This window comes from Balaenoptera musculus, chromosome 14 (genome assembly GCF_009873245.2).
Source record: "Balaenoptera musculus isolate JJ_BM4_2016_0621 chromosome 14, mBalMus1.pri.v3, whole genome shotgun sequence".
Classification (NCBI taxonomy): domain Eukaryota; kingdom Metazoa; phylum Chordata; class Mammalia; order Artiodactyla; family Balaenopteridae; genus Balaenoptera; species Balaenoptera musculus.
In genome coordinates, this window is record NC_045798.1 from 32,873,294 (window position 1) to 32,892,890 (window position 19,597).

Below are 19,597 nucleotides of genomic sequence, written 5' to 3' on the forward strand. Positions count from 1 at the left end.
TGTTTCAATAGTTCATCAGATAATTCTGACAATACATTTTGTAATTTGGCTTTAAATAAATTCACCCTAACACCAGAAAAAAAGATATTCTGGATGTAAAATAGTTCCCCAAAGTAGGTATTGATACAGTAAATGGTTTGTTTAATTGAATACTTGCTAAATTTGAGGTCCAATCACACTCGGGTATGTGGAGAATTCTATTCTAGGAGTAGCATAATTCCAGGAAGATGGAAAACCTGTAACTGAATCTCCTTCACCACTTTCCAAAAACAAGTAGGGGTGCATTCCAAACACCAGCAGCCACAGGCTTAACTGCAGCTGACCAAGTTTGAGATGACCTACAAAATCTTCTCTGTTATTAGTAACATTCCTGCCTTCATGGAATTACCAAAATGCATGTGGGGGTCAGGGTTTCATTAGTGTTGAGTTAGTCTTCTCCCCCATCTGCCCTGTATCCCTCTGGGGCACAACACTAGGAAAATTCTGTCATCCACAATACCCAGCTGTGTCACCCAACTGCAAGCCAAGTTAATGGGAATAAAAGCTATGCTAAATGTGAAGTCTGAAGATGGGACTTTGGCTGAACCACTAGCATTCCAGCATATGTTTGCGATTATCATTAAGCCACCTACTCCCAAGATATAAGCTACTTTGTATTGGTTATTTGACTGGGGGAGTAGAGTAGGGGGGTGGGTAATAAAGTTCTAAAAGAATTATGTTTATGCTTCAGTCTGATTCTTTCAAAACGAATTCTCATTAATTTTGAAAGAAATGTACAAAGAGTTGAAGACACCCTCCCAAGGTGAGGTACTCTCATTAATTTATTTTCATTGGTTTGGCTGTGACAATTAATATCTCTTTGACAATTCACTCATTGAGCCAATCCCATCCCACAAATAAAATCTTGCAAATATTTGTATAGACGTTACCACTACTTCCCTCACCAGTTTCTCATACATCCAAGCTGAATTGAGCCCCCTTGTATACCCTCTCTTTGCCACACACCCTACCCATACACTAGGATACCCACATCACCCAATATGTCCACGTGCCCAACTAAAACACCACTCCTCTAGGAAGCAAAGCCTGTGTTCTCTCCAGAGGCATGAAGCTAAATAAGACATGGTTCCCAATGGTCTCGGGATCCCTTAACAGCCCCTCAAGCACGGAAACTCCATCCTGTTTAGCTGTGATCCTTCACAGTGCCCTCAGGGAAGATACTCAGAAGATACGTGCTAAGAAAGAAATTAAAAGAAAGAATAAATGGATGAATGAACTGAATGACAGAGAATCTAGAGGTCTCTATTTTCTCAGTTTAATTTTTATTTTTTTCACACACTTACAGTGTTAGAACAATTATTTGGACAAAGTGTTCAATATACTGGTTTTTTAAATCAATTAACCTGTTTGCTAAATGTATAACCCTCATTCTTTCTTAGCCAACCCTTGGTTTGGTTTCTGGAATACTACCACTGAATTCCTAATTTTTTTTCTCTCTCTCTCGCAACCTTTCATTCCTTTAAAATATGTGAGCTAAGACAGTTTCCCCAAATGTCAGTCTGATAGTATATTTGAGGTAATGTGACTCATATCCATCACAAACTGAACAGGGCAGAGAACACTAGCTAAAGACCTGGGGGTTCTGAATAGTCTGGGCTCTTCTTCCACTGACTCCTTGTGACCTTGAAAAGTCACTACTCTGAGACTCAGTGTCCTCGCTGAAAGGTGAGAGGTTGTTACTAATACAACCCCCAGTTCCTTTCAGCTTTATGTATTCTTGAGAATAAATTCTCTGTATCTTGCTATTATAGGCTTACAAGTTTCATGAGTAGGCAGACCAGGAAGCTGTCTACATTAGGGGACTGAGTTCTAGGGCCCACGGGCCACATCCAGCCCACTGCCCATTTTTGTAAATAAAGTTTTATTATAGCACAGTCATGTCTATTGGTTTATCAACTGCTGGTTTCATGCTAATGATGGTGGAGTTACAACAGAGACTGTATGGCCAGCAAAGCCCAAAATACTGGTCTTTTGCAGGAAAACATAGCCAATCTCAGTTCTACAAAATGTGCATTGAGGATTGTGACTTCCTACCGAAAGATCTTGCCTCTCTTCCTTGAATGAGACCTGGAATTTCACCATTAGAAGTTACAAAATGTATATATGCTTTGGAAAGGCAAAATGCCTCAAGTGTTAAGCAGATAGTCCCCTAGTTGTAATCAAATGATCCCTATCTGAGAAAGCAAAGGAAAATGGAAGGGCCCAGGCAAGCCAAAGCAAATTGAGCAGGCACCAAAGATAAATTTGCTTACTTCCCAATTTTGCTTGGGTCCACCACGGAGAGATGAGTCTCTAGATTTTGATATTGTGATGGGTTTTCATCTAAACCTGCTCCCTCACCTAGCCCCTCTTTTATGTAACAGCCGATGCCTATGGGACAGCTGGATGACAATCAGGTACGACAATAAAATAAAACCACCGGGCTTCCCTGGTGGCGCAGTGGTTGAGAGTCTGCCTGCCAATGCAGGGGACACGGGTTCGAGCCCTGGTCCGGGAAGATCCCACATGCCGCGGAGCAACTAAGCCCGTGCGCCACAACTACTGAGCCTGCGCGTCCGGAGCCGTGCTCCGCAAAGAGAGGCCGCGACAATGAGAAGGCCCGCGCACCGCGATGAAGAGTGGCCCCCGCTCGCCACAACTGGAGAAGGCCCTCGCACAGAAACGAAGAACCAACACAGCCAAAAATAAATAAATAAATAAATTTAAAAATATATATATATATATATTAAAAAAAATTAAAAAAAATAAAAATAAAAATAAAACCACCAAAGGGTCTACATACATTTTTCCCACTTTCAGGTTCTGATGAAATGATGTGTTTGAATCTCAAAAGCCATTACTCTGAGGAAAGGAAGGCAGACACAAAACAATATATACTGTAATGTTCTGTTTATATGACTTCCAAGAATAGGCAATACTAAGGTATGGTGATAGAAGTCAGAAACTGGCAGGAAGTAAAAGGGGCGTGAAGGACATTTTCAGAGTGATGGAAACGTTCTATATCTTATTTTGGATGGCAGTTACATGGGTTAAAAATCAACTAGCTGAATCCTTAACTGTGCATTTTACTCTATATTAAGTATATCTCAACTTTAAAATTTATTAAGTGACTATTATCACTAAATAAAGGCTTTTTTGTTTGGGGATATGTCTTCAGAAATCTTGAAGATCTTTAGGATCATTGTCATTATATAAATTTCCCCCCATAGGAATGGTTAAGAGGGTGAGGGGAAGGGGAGGTGGCTCTTGGCCTCTGCGTCCATTTCCCTCACAGGTACATTCTTGCAATATGTCATCGGATATCTCAGTTTGGGGACCTACTCTTTCACAAAAACTCAAAAGCAGAAAATGAGGAAATAGTTGAAACAGATTTGTCTCCTTAAATTGTGTGTATGTGTTGCTGGACTATTAAAAAACACAGAGAAGATACACAACAACACGCTCACATGTTTCTTGGAAGTCTCTGCTTTACTTAATTTGCATTAAATTTATTCTAATATTGTGCCAAATAGAAGTATTAAATCTAGCACATATGATATTAATAAAAATGTATCTTTCAAAAAATTAAGTTATTAATACATGCTCTTTTAAATCTGAACAAAAAATAATGAAGTGCCATGGCATTCTTCAACAGTATCTAGCATTCCTATTAACTGGGCTACCAGTCTACAATCATCTGAGAAATAAAAATCAGTTCTGCTTATTGGACAGGCTATATTTTTCAAAGAAAAGCTGAAAGACAAATACCTTACTGATACATTAATCTGACTTTGGTAGCTTGTCTGAAATGAACCAAACTCTTCTTAAGAGTAATCAAAGGTACTAAATTAGGCAACAATACATGCTTACTGTACAGACAGCGTAAGTACCCAAGAGATCATTTAAATAGGCAGAGTTAAATGAGAAGGGGAAAAGTGTTATTACAAAATTAGTACAGGTCTGAACCCGTGTTTTGGTTAAAAGTCTAGAATTATCTAATTCCCTTCATTTCCAACCTAACAATTGAGAAAGAGAGAATTTACGGGTTAGAAGGGATCTAGAGGTCAGCTCATGGAAGCCCTTCATTATTCTAATGAAGAAACTGGGCATGTAACCGAGTTCAGTCTGACCGTCATCGTTTTACCCAAAATGCACAGTAAGTGGTCTCTCCCCTCGCTGGCTGGTCTCATATTACGTGGCCTCAGGACACCAGCAACTGTGGCTACAGTCGCTGTCCCTTTTCCTCAGACTTGTTCTTCTGCCAAAAACTCTTCCCACTCTCATTCTTCCTACTAACTCATGGTCATTCTTTAAGGCTTAATCTAGTTATGACTCCTCCCAGATGTTTCCCTTGACCCCTTTCTCACCCACATCCATTTGAGCCCCGAGTGTTAGTTACACCTTCTCTGCTTTCCCAGAGCACCTCATGAGTTTTTCCTCAATCATTCTTTCAACCATTCAAATACTGAGTGTCTGCTCTGGGCCAGTGGGCTAATGCTGGGGAGACAGAGAGAGAGAGAGAGAGACTTCCTTTCTACCCTCAAGGAGCTGCACTTCAGATGCAGCTGAAATGCCTGTTAACAGTCCATCTATTCTCACTGAAGGACTATTAAACCATTTTTGCAGCCCCAGAACCTGACAGAGCGTATGGCATACAGAGGCTCAATAGATGGCTGTTCAATTTCACTTTTATTGTAAAAATCAGGAGTTCAAGTTTTTCTTCTTTTAATGAGTAAAATGACCCTTGAGCAAAATTTAATCTTTAAAACAATGGAGGGTATATTTACCTTCTATTAATTATCCATACTGCTCTCAGTTTTATGTGTCATGGCATGTTCATTTACAATTGTTGCCAGTTTTGATTTTTATTAATTATTCTTTACTTCATAGCATATTACCAAGAGTTCATGTTATCCTATGACTAAAGGCTAATTTAGCAGATTCTGGGAAAGCAGGTAGTATGCAAGGTCAGAACAGTATATTCTCCAACACAACACCAATCCAAGGTTTCTAATACTTCTAGGGTCAAAAATAATAGCAAATTATGAAACTATCATCATACATTTAAAAGGAATATTATCTTCACCATTATTTAATGAATTAATTGTTAATTTACTCAAAAAGCATATATGCACCTGTCACTGAATTAGGCCAGGGACACGGAGATGAATGAGACATGGTCCAGGGCATCAACAAACTCCTTGTCTTTAGAGAGGTCAGCTATGTAAGTACTACTGTAAGTAGTGGGTAAGTGCAATACTAGAAGAAAGTAGAGGTAGAGGAGGCACAAAGGTGGAAGTGACCAACGTGGCTTGAGGAGGAAGCAGTCAGGGAAGACCTCACAAAGGAAGTGATGCTTCTCAACCCGAGGCGAGGCCACATTTCCACAAATCAGCCCCCACTGTGTTTACTCAGCAACAATTTGTTAAGACTGCTGAGTGCCAGGCCCTTTAATGGGGGGGGGGGGGCGGGGCGGGGGGAAGGTAGTGAAGGATTCAGCAATGAAGAAAACAGACAATGCTCCTGTTCCAGAAGTGCTTAAGCACTACTGTGGGGCTAGTGATAAAGATTCATCCTAAATGCAAAAATGTTATCAAAGGATTATAAATAGGAGACTAAATGTGTTTAAATCTTGCATTCTAGAAATGCTAGGTTTCCTTCTTGACGTTCAGCCAATTTTCAGCTCTTTTTGCTAAGTTTTAAAAGCTCCCCCCTTCGGTCTCTTCACCTTCCCATAAGCTAAGCTCCTACAACAGGTTCCACTTGATGCCTCTATTTCCTTACCTCACACTCACTCTTCAACCTGCAGCAGACAGGCTTCCACCTCTCACTTCCATTAAACACACGCTCACAAAGATCTTCATTGTTATCCACACTACAAATCCGGTGGACAATTTTTAGTCTTGACCTTATTGGTCACTTAGCTATCTTGCTATGGTTGTCCACTCATTCTGAACCTAATGCCTTGGCTTCCAGAATGCTCCATTCTGGTCTCCATCAGAGGCTCCCAAAGCTCTGCCTTTCCCTAACTGGCACTGCTCCTCGGGTTTCCATCTGTGCTCCCCTGCTGTCTCTATAGAGACTCTATTCTCTATTCTCTCCTGCCAGATCTCATCCAGTCCCAGTTTTCACTACCTCTCAAATGCTGAAGATTCCCATGAATAAATAGCTTAGAAGTCTTGGCCTTGATCTCCAAGCTTCCAACTTGTATAGCCAGCTATCAGCTGGGTATATACACTGAGCTCAAAATTTCACAGGCTAAACTTCTCCCACCCCCAATCTGCTCATCCACCAGAATTCTCAATTTCAGTTAATAACACTCTAAAACAAAAACTCAAGACTTTTTTCCTGGTCCCCAGTATGCATTTAATTACCAAATCATACCAACTTCATTGCTTGTCTTCCCAAAGACCCCATTACTCCCCTCCATCCATATTCGAACGACCCTAGTCTAGGCTCTCATCATCTTTACTTGGACAAGGGCATTAGCCTTCCAAATAGTCACGGTGCGCCTTAAAGCCACCTGTTATACTCCAGAGAAGAAAAGACACTGGGGGATCCTGGAACAGAAGGAGCAAACAGTTACAAGATCACCATTTTGATTTTATGGATTTTAAGCCAACAGCTCTGAAACCAGATTAAAATAGTAATGATCTGAATCGGGTATGAGCAGGGTGGGGTTGGGGAGTGGAAGAGACAGAAGAGAGAATAAATCAGTGTAAAATTTGATTAACTGAAGAGAGTTCCTCCTTAGGACCCATTAAAAAGTCCTCTGAGTGCAAAGTACTTCCATGGATACTAAAGAGAATTGGTGCTAATTTTTTTAACTCCCACAATAAGAACTTTTTTAAGAGTCTGGATAAGAGAAGTATCATGTTTGTTTAGGATAAGTATAATTGAAATCAGCTTCACTTGGGCTTCTTCTAAGCAATGACTCATGTTGTTTTAGCTGGTGTTGACTCACTGCCCCACAAAGGATGACACAGCTTTAAACAAGCAGAGCAGGGCCTGCTTTTTCCAATTACATGCTTCCAGCAACTGAAGAGGTGGGAGTCCTCTGGAGTGGAGCCTTCTGCAACTAAGCACAATTTTGATTTTACAAAAACAGTTGCCAAGTCGACCTTGTAATCACTGAGCTTTGTAAATGAGGAGGAGAGAAGTTAAGTTGTGGTATGTTAAAAATCACAGGGGCCAGGCATCCTCTGTTTTTTCAAAACAGAATCTACGGAAACTTACAGTCAGCTCTTTTCCCATTTAATTGCTTACTCTATTGAGGTCAGCAAATGTTTTTCTTCAAGATGCCAATGAAAAGTCGCAGCAAGTGTTTTTCGAGACTCTCCAAGTTACGTTTGGTGAGATAACGTGCAAGGGGAGTTGTAATAGTGTTTGAAAGGAAGCTAAGGAAATGTCGTTCTCATTAACGGTCACCACCTTTTCTCCAGTCCTAGACCTTTAATGTTCTCCCATCTGCGAGCCAGTTTTCCCCTCCTCCATGTTTTCCTTGCTGGTGGCCTGCCTGTTCCCAGAGCACATTGGTCCATGCTGTGGGCCTGAGTAGGTGCCGTGGTAATGCAAGCAGGGGACGAGGGGTCGGCAGAACAAATTCAGAGCCTGGCTCAACAAGTTGGTTATTCCTTGTGAGGTTTTTGACAAGACACTTTTCCATACTTTGCTTCCCAGCTGTACCACAGAGATTAGTCCTCACTCATTACTGGTCTTTCATGATGTTTAGTTCCTATTAGTAATACACTCTGAACAAGTTGGCCAGTTAAAAATAGTTAGAGAAGACTTCTAAAGACATGGCAGTTGGCAGAGAAGCCCAGACCAAACTGTTTAGGTATAACTAAAATGACTGTCCAGCCTCTGTAGTTCCAGTGTTCTAAAAAACAAAGTTGATCGAAATGAATACCTCAGAAAATGAACACAAGTGCCTGGAGGCCACTCTGATGCTGACCTCTCCAGAAGATTCAAGTCCAGACTACAATGGGCCCTGGGTTTGTTTCCTAAACAGAAATCCTTGAAGCCCAATTTAGGTTCAGCATTATCCATGGCTCCAAGGTCACTGAGGGATAGGGGCTGCGCTCAGGCTGATGGGAGACCAGGGATGGCTCGGGGTCCGGACTGGATTGCACAACCTATCTTAACTTATCCTAAGTTTCTGAGCACCATTTTGAACAGAACCGGTCTTCACAAAAGGCATGGTTCAGGACCTGCTTGTCCCTTGGTTGGCTTCAAAATCAAGATAAGGTGAAAACTTGATTGAATATTAGGAGACAGGAGAGGAAAACTCCATTAATTCTCATGGAGCATTGCTTCTCCACCCTGCATTAAGAACTGTTATAAGTCACATGGAAGGAACAAAGTGAAAAATAAGTTTTTAACCATAGAAATCTATCTTAGTAGTTAAAGAAAATGGTTAATAAAACTAACATGAAAAATTCTAAGAACATGAACCTAAGGGTTCGAGGATTAAAAGTTGCCCTCCCCTCCTTCTGCCTAAAAAAGAGCCCTAGGAAGATTTCCTATAACTCATTGCTTGGATCTCACTTTCCTGGTCAAGTTGAATGACTTCTGTAGTACATTTTGTCTATTTTAAAATATAGTTACCTAAATAAGACTGCAAGATGGGCAAGTATATAGCTTTTAAATTTTAAAAAATCCTATTATTTTACTTCCCTCACCTGGCAACAAAATTTCTCAAAAAAACTATTTATATCCATTCATATTTAACTTGCTCCATGCTCATTCCATTAACACAGAATAGACATGACTGCAAAAGGAAAGACTAAATCAAAACTGAGTATAATATCTACTATGTGAAAGTTAGTATTGCTGGTTGCTAAGCAGGGATATGATAATACTGTCCCTGCTCTCAATAAACCTATAACCAAATTGTGGCAGAAAAACACTAAATCCACAATATACTAAATAATGTTTCAAGATTTAAATAACGGGTTAAAAGCACCAGTTTTAGAAGGGCTGTCATTATCTTGCTGTGTGATCTTGGGCTATTTCTCTGTGCCTCAGTTTCCTCCCATGTCACTGGATTGTGGTGAGGATTAAATGAGATAGTGCATGTCAGGCTCAGTAAGCTATCAATAAAACCTGGCACCTTTTTTTTTTTTTTTTTTAAAGAATTGACACTACAGGACTGTGCGTGATGAATTACCAACAGATCATTATTGTTATGGTAGGTAAAAACCCTTCTGGCTACTACTGTGAAGGAAGTCTTCAGAAAGGAGGTCTAGTCCTTACTTCTTTAGCTACATTTATCCTCTTGTGTTTCGCTTTACAGCGCAGCCACTTAAATATGGGTTTAGTCCCAACCACTGACCTGTTAACTTTGGCTACTACGTGAATTTTTCAGTATGGTAATGAAGGTAGGGAAAAGTGGGGAGGAAAGAGATCAAATATCATATTATCAGTTATAATGTCATTTTAGTTTTCTAAACACCTGTCAGGTTTCTCTACAGCTCTATAAAAATATAAATCCATTGATGGGCCTTTGTATAAAGCCAAAGGCGCTGTCCAGTGTTTTCTAAATTGATTTTCATAAATCAATACTGAACAGGAAACTTCAAAGGAATTCTTGTCCCTATACATTACAGATGTACAAAAGCAAATTCTGTGGCTGACCACAAAATTTAACATAGGAATAAAGATTTATCTCTTATACGTAAAAGATAATCAGCACCACAACTTAGAATTATTAAAATAGTACAAATATATCTCAAGTGTTTCACAATTTAAAACTACTACATACTATTCTGCCTTTGGTTTCCAGTCTCTCCTTCTCCTTCCTGTCTTTGGTATTGTGTGTTTGTGTGCAGCAATCATCTATTCGTCGAAGGGATCAGAAATGGAATGCATAGGTTTAATTAGTTTGTAAGAGTAACATGAGACACCACAGCTGGTTCTCAACTTGATATTAGCATACGTCCTCCCACACTTGGAATTACTTGGCACTTAATGCCTGTCAAATGGATAGTTTTACCTATAATATTCATTTACTGAAGAATGATGTAACACATTTGATACTCAAAGAATGTGTCATAAACCACAGATATTTAGGAAGATGATATATAGTAAAACAATCTACTACTTTCTTTAGTTCCCACTTTAGGCACTTTTGGACACAACATTAATATTTTGATGCACATCCTCTAATAATCACAAAGAAATGGATACATGAAATTCCCCATTATAAAGAACAACACATTATACAAAACTCACTAACTCAAGTAACCAGAACATAGCAAGAAACTGAAAGCAAACAAGCAAACCAAAAAATTCTCAAGGAAACTGAAATAAATGCTATCAAAATCTTTTGTTAGATTATACATTTTAGTTCTTTGAGCAGCATTCTCTTTACACAGTTCCAACAAGCTTGATTATCTAGTCAAAAGTAAATTACAAAGCATGTTAAAAATAGAATATTAGAAAGAACAAAAGTACTGCTAAAGGCTTTAAGGTCTGCCTGAAAAGAAGGAAAACAACAACAATAATAAATAATATTTAAATTATATAATCAATAAAACAATACACCAATATAGGCTATTTACTTTTTTTTTAACATCTTTATTGGAGTATAATTGCTTTACAGTGGTGTGTTAGTTTCTGCTGTATAACAAAGTGAATCAGCTATACATATACATATATCCCCCTATCTCCTCCCTCTTGCGTCTCCCTCCCTCCCACCCTCCCTATCCCACCCCCCTAGGTGGTCACAAAGCACCGAGCTGATCTCCCTGTGCTATGCGGCTGCTTCCCACTAGCTAGCTATTTTACGTTTGGTAGTGTATATATGTCCATGCCACTCTCAGGCTATTTACTTTTAAAGCGAGCAAGACATCAATATCTCAATCAGTGCCTGTACTACAGCACTGTAATTCCTACTGATTTAATGATGATAGTCGTTTAGAAAAGGTTCTTTTCTGCACTAAAGATAGATTTGACTTCATATATTCATCCAAAGAGGCTTAAAAACAAAATGAAGTCTACTGTTTAAGTGGATAAACTTTGTTTCCAAAATTTTCTTCTGAGGAACATTTTACTCCCTTCATTTGCTTTTCTATATAACATTCTACTTCTAATCTTTGCTAGAACCGATATCTAGAGACCACAGATTGAGAAAACAGAGAATGGATATGACTTCAAAAGTGAAATAGTTTGGTTTAAGGATGCAATAAGAAGAAATTTTGATTATATGCAAATTAGAATGTTTGCTTTAGTTACGATACATTTGCAAATGTTCAAGTAACATCTCTGGAACACTGGTAAGGGGAAAATGTTTCCCATCAGATGCAAGCATAGTGCCAAGAAAACAGAAGGACAGCCTCAGTAACAAGTGCCAGGCAAAGTGGGACCTAATAACCACCCTCTCTGAACACAGCATTTAATTTAGCAACTTTCTGATTATTTTTTCTATTAAGCCTGTAATAAAATTTTGCTTTCAAAAAATCATGGATTTTGAAAATTAGGGAATTTATAGGTTTCATGAACTCAGATCAGATAAAACTAAGCCATTTTATTGTACTTTGTGGCAAAACTGTGAAAAAAAACAGGTTAGATTACATTTGGTTGACTTTTTAAAGGCAAAAAAGCACAAATAATAAAATCAGAGAGAATACTAAATGTGGATTTTATAGTATGTAAAATAAGTCAAATGTAGGAGGACTGAGAAAAACTGAAAATCACTATTAGAACATCACTGTAATAAATGTTACTGGCAAGATCCGTAGATGGACGTGAAAATCAGAGGAGGAAAGTTTGAGGAGAAACAGGATGTTAACACAGTCAAACATATCTCTCCCAAGATATTTATTAATTACATAGGGAAACCTGGCAGACAACACCTTAACCAGGTGTTCAGAGCTAACATCAACATTAACGAGACAGCGACATCGTGAACCCCCCAAATGATGCACTGAGAAAGGCCTGACATCATTCTGTGGAATTCTCACCCAAAACACATAACTTCAATCCAGTCATGAGAAGACATAAGACTCATCCAAATTGAGGGACTTCCTACAAAACAACCAACTGGTACTCCAAAAGTGCCAAGTCAGAAAAGACAACAGACTGTCATGGATTGTAGGAGGTTTGGGAGTCATGACTAAATCCAATGTGGGATCCCGGATTCAATTCTACAACAGACAAATTCCAATTCTAATGGAAAAACTGGTGAAATCAGAATAAAGTCTATAGTTTAGTTAATAGTACTGTAGCAGTGTTAATTTTTTGGTTTTGATAATAGAACACAGTTCTGCAAGATATTAATCTTAGGGAAGATTAGGGAAGCTGGAGAAGGTTACACGGGAACTTACTGCACCACTTCTACAAATTTTCGGAAGTCTAAAATTACATCAAGATAAAAAGTTAAGGGAAAGTTATCATCTTCGTCCACATGAAAATGATTCTACAACACTCTAAGTTCCCTGAATTTTTTCGGATACATTAAGGATTAATGATCAGGGAGAGCTGAGCAGGTTAAAAATGGACAGAGCAACTGGCCAAATGTTAAGCCAAATGACACGATCAAAGGAAATGTGCCAGATGTTTTCCAACAGCTCTACATATGGAGGCACCTACAATCAGCAGGGACCCCACTGTAAAAAGAAACCAGAGCCACCAACTCTGGTTTCAGCTTTCACATAAGGAATGACCTATAAATACCTCATTCTCTCCTAAGAATCCTATTTCCATTACTCTTTCTGAATCCTCTAGAAAAGTGTACCTACTATGCCCCAGAATTTGGTGTACCTGTGTATATGTTTGTAAGCTCACACAGACCTACATTAATGCTTAACTGAACAAGAGTTGGCACCTTGAAATAAATGTCTTTCTAATTAATTAATTTCAATCCAGGAATGTACCACTAAATATGTGGTACATTCCTGGATTTTTTTTTTTAGCCCAGGTCAACAAACTTTTATTGCCATTTCTGGCTCCCCCAGCCCCAGCAAGACCCCTGCTTACAGGGTAGAAATACTGAGCTCTGGTGCAGAGGAATGGGGGGTGTTACCTCTCTCTGCACACTGCCAAGGTTAAAAAAAAGAAACCCACTTACTGGAGAGGGAAGGCCATACAGGGTTGGAGTTCAAGGGCATGTATGGCTCGGTCCCACCTCTGCTGGCTGCAGAATATAGAGACCATGGTTCCAAACATTTTTTAAAGGAGGGGAGAAGTTGCCAACTCTAGTCTTTTCCACAAACAAAATATTTACTTTCTATTCACCACTAATTCCATTTTAATCAAATCATTCCCATTATAATGAACAGTTATGCTATTAGGAAACAATATGCCCTTGACAAAAGTTTTAACATTGCTATAGAATTAGAATTCCTAGGATAACCTTGGGGAGCTTCTATATTTGTTTTTCAGGAACAGTTGGCTCTTTTCCTCCTCTATTTTTGTCCTCTTTCAGGAAGTTTATGGTATATTGAGATAAACATCAGAAATACTCATAGCCATTTTATACTATACCTTCACTAAAAAATGTTGTATATGTTATTTGTATATAACTTAGGAAATCTTTGAAAAACAAGATATCTAGCTTCATCTTCAGCTACCTTTCATTTTGTAAGTGAAATCATTTTGAACACATGTTAACATTTTCACTCTTGATTCTGAATAAGGGTCTAGGAGCTTAGCTTCTCTAAAAATCACATGATTCTAAAGATAATTCCAACCATTTGTTTCAACAGAACTGAGAATTTGTAATCCTTCGTTCTCTTTTATCCTTACAACAGAATGTAAATATAGAATGTTTGTGAAATAAGGAATTGCTTTCCCTCCTCGCAACAAATGCTTAGTACTCCTGAGTCTCTTCCCTGCATGAGTAAGTTTGGGGGATAGGTACCAAAAATGTTCTACTCCTCTTTACGTCAACAGCTGTGATTAAAAGCGGTAACAGTAATAATGCAGCTTACAATTATCAGGCGCTTCCTTGGTGTCGGATGCTAGTCTAAGCAGCTGAAGCAGGCTGCCCAAGGTCACATAGTAGGAAACGGTGTAGGTGATGAACAGCGTCTGGCAGTCTGACCCCGAGCCTGAGTAACTGGCAAGTACACTTTACACTGGCTACTCACTTTAATAAAATAAAATGGGCAGGCCCCAAAAGAAATTACAATGGACACCCAGCTTCAGTGTTGAAGAGTAACAGGGACAGGTGTGTAATGGAGCCCGTGGAAGCCTCAGTTGCTGGATCCTTTGGGGGTTTTTTTGGTTTGTTTGTTTGTTTATTTATTTATTTTTGGCTGTGTTGGGTCTTCGTTTCTGTGCGAGGGCTTTCTCTAGTTGCGGCGAGCGGGGGCCACTCCTCATCGCGGTGCGCAGGCCTCTCACTATCGCGGCCTCTCTTGTTGCGGAGCACAGGCTCCAGACGTGCAGGCTCAGTAGTTGTGGCTCACAGGCCTAATTGCTCCGTGGCATGTGGGATCTTCCCAGACCAGGGCTTGAACCCGTGTTCCCTGCATTGGCAGGCAGATTCCCAACCACTGTGCCACCAGGGAAGCCCTGTTTGTCTGTTTTTAATGGGAAGCTGACGTCCAGATTTATATCTGAAGCCTCTTGATTTTGAAATGTTGCCCCTTATTTCAAGCTTTTTTCTAAAAATCCTATTGGTCTGAAAGGTCAAGGGCTACATTCTCAAGGCAGGCTCTTCATCTCATTTCTCTTTGTATCACTAATGCCTATTGTGTTTCTGGCACATAGTAGGCACAAATAGGCTGACATACTGTTAAAAATCCTTCCATTTTATCTTGGCCATTTGGTAAGAATTCATTAATTTATTGAGCTACTACAGTGGCCAGACACTACTCTGGGCACTTGGGATACAATAGTGAAGAAAAGAGAATAGTAAAGAGAGAGAGAGAGACTATATTTTAGTGGAAAAAATAGGCAAAAAAAAAAAAAAATCAAAAGCGCATAAAGTTAGATGAAGTATAGGCTTGGAAAATAAGGAGATGGCTTGCTTTGAAATGAAACTATGCTACCCAGAGCTAAAGAAAGATGACACTTAGAAAGTCAGATACAATAGCCCATGCTTCCTAGTGCCATTACTGGTCACTACTCCACAAATACATTACACATATGTAAGCAGTTTAAAGGAAAGGGTATTCTTGAAAGAGAGAGTGCTCTCTTCATAAGTGGAACAATACAATCTTGCTCCTTGGCTTGAAAGGGAGTATTGATCAGTAGTTAGTGAGTCAAAGGTTAATAACTCAGGCCTGATTACTTCTGTTACCAGGCGCATGATTGATAGTGTCCTCTGGCTCCCTGTAAATACAGGAACCTCTTTTTGATCGCTGTTACTGAGAACCAAGGAATTAAGCTCTTCTCTCACAATTTAGTTGTAGGGGGCGGGGGTTGTCTATCTCCTGCATCAGAGGGTGAGTAGCACGAAGGCTTCCATACAGAGGGTACAGGGCAGTCAACAAAAATGAAAACTTGGAGCAACATAAATCTAATTGGCAACTGTACGGCAAAACACTAACTATGATAGGCAACTCTTTTGCTCTCGTATATTACTATTCCACGAGACCACATGCTGAGTTAATGGAACTTCTCCAGTTTGCTATGGAAAGGGATGTAATTTCGGATTGCCCAAATGGCACAATCTGGCTCTTGCTCCCAGACAGCTGCAGGGAGCTATAGACAGGACAGCTACACCAGGACCATCTAAAAATGCACAAACCTGGCCCCCACTTCTCACCAAATCATGTATATCTATATAGTTACTCATAATAGGAGTAATTATAGTCAAGGATCATGTTTAGAAAAGAAAACACTCTAAAGACAAATGCAAGTCTGTACATTCAAGTAGCCTTTAAAATAATGTGCACAGCTCTTAAAACTGGAAGAAAAATGTTATTTTCTCATTGTCTTTATATAAAAATTAGATTTCACTCATGCTGCTCTTTTTGGAAGAAACAATATTTTCTTTGTTAGCCAAGCCCAACACAGATCTCATGCCAATGCAGTTTGCTCTTCGCATGGATGCTAGCCAAGAGGATATTTCTTGAAATAAAGTCACAATCTGTTGAAAGCCTTGCAAGTCAATTAAATTAGGAAACAAGTAATCTTTATCACATAACTAAAGATAAAAGTATGAGAAAAAAATTACTGAAAATAAACATGCAAAAAGGCACACTACTCAAATCTCCCCACTAGTAAAGAAAACCATTCGTCAGTGGATCCATTGCAGATAGTCACATTTAAACAAATAATACTTCTCCTAAATATGTGTCAGATATCAAATCATCTCACTTAGTGTAATATTTTTGTCCACAGAAGGAAACTTCCTAAGGGTCTAACATTTTCGTTTAGTTAATAGGAGTCTCATTGGCCTTGATCTTGCATCAAATAGATGAACACTGATAGATTGATTAACATTAATTAATTAACATAGATATTAAATCTAAAATGCACATAGTGAGAAGCCTTCAAACCTCTTTTGATCCAAAGAAAAATTATAATTGCATTTATAGACAGAGTCAACATTAGCAATAATAGTGACACCAATGTATTTATATAATTGGAAGGTTTTTTAAATCTAGAAATAAAATTGTTTTTAAAAGTCTACTGAGATTTCCTTTTTGGAGACTCTCCAGCTGCACTTTAGCTCCTGTGAAATGCAGTTACTAAATAAATTCTCGATAGTGTTTGAGGATTTAAGATAATATATTTTACTTTTTTTTTCATTTTCCGCTGCTGTTTCATTTTAAATTATTTTTTTAAATTCTCCAATAGTTCAATAGGTGAATTTGGCAGACATCAGGCATATGCCTATTATCAGCAAGTTGTACCAAGAATTCAACTCCGCTGCTAACCTCTCCTAGCCATCGTCTTTAGCCGTTGCCGGCTGAGACTTCCCATCAAGGACAAATACAAAGAACGGGAGGCTCACTCAACCAGTCCACCAAAACTTGAAACAACAATCAAGCGATGGTGGTCCTACGCTCCGGCGGAAAACCCAGCTGCATACGAACCCCCCCCCCCCATCCCCCAGCCCAGGAGACCTCTGCCCCTTCGGCGCGGTGGGGTACCTGCTGCCTGGGTGGCTGGCGGCGGCCCGGGGCGCGCAGCGCGGCTCTGAGCTGGGCGGCTGGGGGCGCGCGTACGAGTGGTAGGCGGTCAGCACCACGCCGCCCGAGTCCTCTACTTCCATCGTCAGCCGCGCATGTCTCCGCTCCGGCCCGAGAACAAAGGCGGGGACCAGCATGGGCCAGCGCACCGGACCGGTCACCGGCGGGGAGGCGCGGCCCGTCCGGCTCCCAGGGCAGAGGGGCTCCTCCCGCCGCTGGGCTGTCAGGGGCGCTGGCAGGCCGCCCCGCCCGCCGGCCGCCGATTAGCCCGGATTCAAATACACGCCCACCAACCCCCCTGGGGTGGGGCGGGGAGGGCGAGGCGGGGCGTCGGGGTGCAGGCGGCCGGGGACCGGGGAAGTGGGGTGTGGGATCCCTGCGTCTAGGAAACTGGAAACCCGCCGCGATGCTTAGGGGCTCGGGCTGGCTGCTCTAGTAAAGTTTTGCTTGCTTTGTTTCTTTTCCTGTTCCTTTTCTCAACCCCCCAGCCCCACCCCTTCAAACGGGAGGCTTGTCCCGTGGCTAGGAACATTTCCTGCTGGGCAGCCCGAAGTCAGAGAAAGAAAGGGCGCCTGGGGAGCCCCGGCTGAGAAGCACGGGGACCGGCTCCAACGTGCGCGGGCTGGCGAGGAAAGGAAGAAGAGGCGACGCTGTCTCATTGAAAGCCTCCACAGCAGAAACTGAAGAACCGGGTCACGTTGCTGTTTACTTAGTCCAGTTCCAGTCAACGTGATTTCCTTGCGGGCAGGTAATGCCCTCTTACGACGAGCAGAACACTTCCCTCCCTCACCCTCGGTGCCGCAACCATCAGGCTCTTACCTCACTCCCACATCCCTTTCGTCCTCCCCATCCCGCTCAGATTCACATCCTGCTTTCAGCTGGCCTGAAAATTAGACTTGATCGCTCTGGGAAGAGAGCCTATTATTCCCAGAGGGCTTTAACTGAGGGAGGGTCTGGGGTCTGGCAGGGAGGCGGATAAAAGGGGGCATAGTCAGAAATCTGGGATCTGAAGTACATCTTTACCTCCATCAGACTAACAGCACAGATGGAAAGAACAGTCTTTTAGCCAATGAAAAAGAGAAGCCGTAGAACGCTACACAGAGGCCCACCCCGACAAGGCATTCTACCTTCTGCCTCTTACGCTCCGCTGGGAGCAGGGGACTCGAAGGAGAACTGAGTTCACCCCTTACTGAGGGGTGACCTGGATCCTGCTACTTAACATCTCAGAATCTGTTTCTGTATCTGTGAAATGGGGAGAATAATATTCTTCTCGTGGGGTCAAAAGCATCAAGTACATGCTAGCTCTCAAGAAATGTTGATTCCCTCTGCTGCTTCCTTCACATTCATCAAGAAAGGAGACATTTGTTTTCACTGCACTTTCAGAGATTGGGAAAGCAAAAAAAAAAAAAAAAATTTCATCCAAAATGCTTTTTAGAAAATGTTTTGTTGACTAAAAGGGTGGGATAATAATGAATAACATTTACTAAAATACTTACTCGTTGTGTGTTGGATCCTACATATTAGCTCTGTAAACAACTCTGTAAGGTAGGTAGTAGTATTATCTCAATTTTCTGAATAAACAAACTTGGGAAGCATCAGTGTATGGATGGGGCACAAAGAATGCTTCATTCTCCAAAAATTTCAGCTACAAAGAGGCATCTGTTTGCCGACTGTGTTTAATGCCAAATACATTGAAACTAAGAGAATGCTTTCTTAAAATATGAAATAAAGAAATAGTATAAGTATTGATACACGTCCAGAATGCCTCCTCTAAAACCTTGGAATGGGATATGTTTTAGAATTTATAAATATTTTTTACTTTTAAAAGGTAATTTGGTGCATGCACCATTTAATATAGAACACCTCCTGTCCAGTGTGATTTGGGACAGAACCCTGTATTCAAATATATTATTCCTTCAGCAAATAAATGGACCCGAAGTGGGATAAATAAAGTCTGTTAATACCCTTACATTTATGAAGGTCAGGTTTGTCACCAAATAAGTTTCGACACTAAACTTTTAAAAGTGTGTAATTTTACAGCTTTTTGAATTTTGGAATCACTGTAAGGAATTATAGTAGTGGAACCTTTTCTGGGCATGGAATTTCTCCTTGGCATTTTCTGTTTGTTTGTTTCTGAACTACAGACTCACAATTTTAAATACCTGCAGGATACTTCCTTGAAAATATTTTTTCCATAACTCATGTCCAACATTGCAGAGCTCTCCCTCATGCCAGCTGCAGGGGCTCTCCGCTTTCTCTTGAGTATTCATATTTTAGACACCCTGGAGTCACTTTGGCTCCTCGCTCCCAACAGTGATCACATCTGTCATTTCTTTCTCATTATTTCAATTCTATTCCCACCACTACTGTCCTTGTTCTCGCGTCACCGTCTCTTTCCTGGGTGACAGTGAGCTTCCCTGGACACAGGTTACCTTCAATCACCTTCCTCTTCAACCCTCCCCCACATTCAA

At 40.5% G+C, this 19,597-nt stretch overlaps 1 protein-coding gene across 6 annotated transcripts in view; it reads right to left on the bottom strand.

Moving 5' to 3' along the window:
* ARHGAP28 (Rho GTPase activating protein 28) overlaps window positions 1-17,359 on the bottom strand; it is a 155,228-nt gene extending 137,869 nt beyond the window's left edge. For 5 of the 6 annotated variants that reach the window (XR_005016241.1, XM_036823789.1, XM_036823788.1 and 2 more), the window contains exon 1: window positions 17,088-17,359. Coding sequence is in view for 4 of the 6 variants with exons in the window: in XM_036823789.1 (XP_036679684.1) it covers window positions 17,088-17,263 (176 nt within the window). In the remaining 2 variants the exon portion in view is untranslated. The remainder of the gene's footprint in view (window positions 1-17,087) is intronic. The other variant, XM_036823790.1, reaches the window with a different exon arrangement.
* Window positions 17,360-19,597: the final 2,238 nt, after the last annotated feature.